This window comes from Nematolebias whitei, chromosome 13, assembly GCF_014905685.2.
Source record: "Nematolebias whitei isolate Nwh7 chromosome 13, NemWhi1, whole genome shotgun sequence".
NCBI classification, from domain to species: Eukaryota; Metazoa; Chordata; class Actinopteri; order Cyprinodontiformes; family Rivulidae; genus Nematolebias; species Nematolebias whitei.
In genome coordinates, this window is record NC_056510.1 from 2866840 (window position 1) to 2870446 (window position 3607).

Below are 3607 nucleotides of genomic sequence, written 5' to 3' on the forward strand. Positions count from 1 at the left end.
TCCTTGTTGTCTCCTTATGTGTCCTTGTTGTCTCCTTATGTGTCCTTTTGTCTCCATAAGCATCCTTTTGTCTCCTCATGTGTCCTTTTGTCTCCTTATGTGTCCTTGTTGTCTCCATATGGATCATTTTTTGTTTTTAGATGTTCCTTTTGTCTTCCTATAAAACCGTTTTTTCTCTCTGTGTCCCATTTGTCTTCGTCTGCATCCATTTGTGACCATTTGTCCTAATTGTCTGTGTATTGCTCCTTTATTGTCTTCCTGTGCATCTTATGCATTTTTATGTCCTTGTTTTCTCCTCATATGTCTTTTTTAACTTCCTATGCATCATTTTGTCTCCTTAAGAGTCCTTTTTGTCTCCTCGTGCATCCATTATTGTCCACATGTCCTATTTGTTTATGTTCCTTTTTGTCTCGTTGTCCATTGTTGTTTTGTTTTTATTTATACTTTTGTTTCTTTATGTTTTTTTGTTTGTTGCTGCCTCCTTTTGTCTCCTAATTCTTTTGTCGTCTTTTGCTTTATGTTCCTCGTCTTTTTCAAATATTCCAACATACAAAGTTCGTCCATTACTCTCCTCTCGTCAACGTTCTCTCCTCGTTTTTAAAAAAACGCAGTTTCTCTCGTGACCTTTTCTCCGACCTGTTGTCCGTCGCAGCTGCTGTGCGGTCAGGAGGAGTGCGTCCAGTGTCTGCTGGAGCAGGAGGCCTCCGTTTTAATTGGCGACTCCCGGGGTCGCACCGCCATCCACCTGGCCGCCGCCCGAGGCCACGCCTCCTGGCTCGGCGAGCTGCTGAGCATCGCCTGCTCCGAGTCTCCGTCTCTGCCGCCTCTGAGGGACCACAGCGGGTACACGCCGCTGCACTGGGCCTGCTACTACGGTGAGACGGTTTTCACAGAGCGGTGAGCTCCCGCTGCCCAAAGCTGATGTCTGTCTGTTAGCAAAATATCTCTTGAACCACTGCGCACACTTAAATGAAACTTGCAGAAACTATTTACTGGATGTACGACTTCAGCTGATTGTCGTTCCAATTCAAGATGGCCACCACAGCCATGTGACCTTCGAAAACAAATTGATCTCTAGTTCAGTCAAATTTAAAGATTTTATGTTTTAAATTTAATGTTTGCAGCTGAGACTGATCACAACATTTCAGTTCTAACAGATTCTGCAGGCTCTTTGATAAAAAGCTTATTTTTTGCAGTCAACGTTATCCGTCTGTTAGCAAAATATCGTATGAATCACTGCACGTTTTAAGGAAACTTTCAGAAATTGTTCTTTGTACTTTTATTTACAACTGATTAAGTGTCGGAGTCACGCCCATTCAAGATGGCTGCCACAGCCAACTGTTCTTTGAAAGGCTATAATTTGTTCATATTTACAGATATTGTGCTAAAACTACGTGAGGTGGTAGCTGAGCGTCATCCCAAATGCACATCCGGGTGCGATTTATTCTGTTGGAAGAGTTGTTGGAGTTACCCTCTTTGTCTGTTAGCAAAATATCTCATGAGGCACTGGATGGATTTTAATGCAACTTTTAGAAATTCAAAACTTTATGAATGTTTTGGAGTCAGCCCAATTCAAGATGGCCACCACGGTTAGTCAACATTAGCTATCGCCGAAGTAGCTATAAGTCAACAGGCATTGAGTTTGGTCTGGTAGTAGCTGAGAGTCATCCCCAACACGTTTTCTGAGTGACCTCTCTGGCGTCTTTAGACTCTGGAGTCTGAAACTCTGGCGTGAAAGGCGGCGGGTGATCTGCGTTCCTTCCAGGAACTTTTAATTTTGTAACGGGAGCTTTTCAACGAGCTGATTTATTCCACGAGTTAACAAAATAAAACGTTTAGCTCGGCCAAACGTGCAGTTGTCGGTTTCTGTCCCCCGCCGCGGAGCGAAGACACCCTCCGTCTGCCGTGCACGTTGTGAGCATGATAACTTGAAGAGTAAGCGAGGCGCCGACTTCTATTTTATCTTGTGGCCGCATCTCTGCGTAAGAAAGGTCGCCGTCGAAAATTGGGTCGCCACGTCAAAATCCAAGATGGCTGCCACCAAATATTTAAAAATATAAACGTGTAAACCGACCGGCCCTTTCATTGGAGGAAACTGCCGTTTAGTTTTTCCATCCATCCATCCATTATCTTTACCCGCTTATTCCATTTTGGGTCACGGGAGTCGCTGGTGCCCATGTCCAGCAATCACTGTGCGAGGGGCGGGGTACACCCTGGACGGGTCGCAAGTCCATCACAGGGACACATAGAGACAAACGAGACAAACAACCATTCTCTCTCTCACTCACACCTAGGGACAATTTAGAGTTACCAATCAGCCTAACATGCATGTTTTTGGTCTGTGGGAGGAAACTGGAGTACCCGGAGATGCAAGGAGTGAACATGCAAACTCCACCCAGAAAGGCCCCTGGACCGGGGTTTGAACCAGGGACCTGCTCGCTGAGAGGCAGCAGCTCTACCAGTTGCGCCACCGTGCTGCAGCCGTTTAGTTTTTATATTTCTTAAATATATAGTTTCTTCAAATGATTGGGGTGGCTTGAGATTATCTATGGGGGCCTAGGCCACCACTGGCCCCCCCTGGCTCCACCTCTGCACCTGGAGGTGGATAAAATGGCTCCCTCCGTCACTCTGCGTCGCCTCGGACAAGAACAAGACCTCCGTCTGTTCTTCTCCACTCGAATATCTTGAACTAAAAACATTTAGGTTTTCTTCATTCTGTTCCTCCAGAAAAACACTCGTCTCCAGAACTACAAACGTTCACTGTTCAAAGCAACGGGACGTGCCTCTGGTCTTCTTGAACTCACAGAGGTGGGCTCGTGTGTTGTTTGTGTCTTCAGGCCACGACGGCTGCGTGGAGGTCCTGCTGGAGCAGCGAGGCTGCCGCTGCATCGACGGGAACCCCTTCACGCCTCTGCACTGCGCCGTGTGAGTCCCTCGTCTCTGTTGCTGGACGTTTGACAGCAGCTGCTCAACTGAACCTCTTTCTGTGCTTAAACACGTCAGGTTGAACGACCACGAGCCGTGCGCGACGCTGCTGCTCGAGGCCATGGGCCCCGACATCGCCGGCTGCAGAGATGCCAAGGGCAGGTGAGGCGCTGACCCGGCGGGCTCGTTCTACTTTCTGCTGCACCGTCTTTTTTTCATCTCCGTCGCTCTCCTGCAGGACTCCTCTTCACGCGGCGGCGTTTGCGGGTCACGTGGACTGCATCCAGCTGCTCCTTTCCCACGATGCACCTGTGGACGCTGCAGACCAGTCCGGCCACACCGCGCTGATGATGGCCGCCGAGAAGGGCCGAGCCGAGGCTCTCGGTACCGAACTCTTTGACCCGACTGTGTTGTTTTGAATGTAGTGAGTCTGAGTATTTCTCTACGTTCTCTCGTTCTTCAGAGGTTCTGTTGACCAACTCCAGCAGCAACCTGAGTCTGGCAGACAAAGACGGCAACACGGCTCTGCACCTGGCCTGCTTCAACGTAGGTGACCAACGGTTCGGTGTGGCACGAGATCCAGTTCAAATTACCGTCATTTCTGGACTGTTGAGTGCGCCCAAATATAAGCCACGCCCACTAAATAAAATAATAATTTCTACATATATAAGCCACGCCCACT

General features: G+C 48.3%; 1 protein-coding gene across 1 annotated transcript in view; it reads left to right on the top strand.

Annotated features, from left to right (window-relative positions):
* LOC119419760 (serine/threonine-protein phosphatase 6 regulatory ankyrin repeat subunit B) overlaps positions 1-3607 on the top strand; it is a 6021-nt gene that overhangs the window by 554 nt on the left and 1860 nt on the right. The window contains exons 2-6 of the mRNA XM_037687142.1: positions 653-875; positions 2838-2925; positions 3004-3087; positions 3164-3309; positions 3389-3471. Coding sequence (XP_037543070.1) covers positions 653-875; positions 2838-2925; positions 3004-3087; positions 3164-3309; positions 3389-3471 — 624 coding nt within the window. The remainder of the gene's footprint in view (positions 1-652; positions 876-2837; positions 2926-3003; positions 3088-3163; positions 3310-3388; positions 3472-3607) is intronic.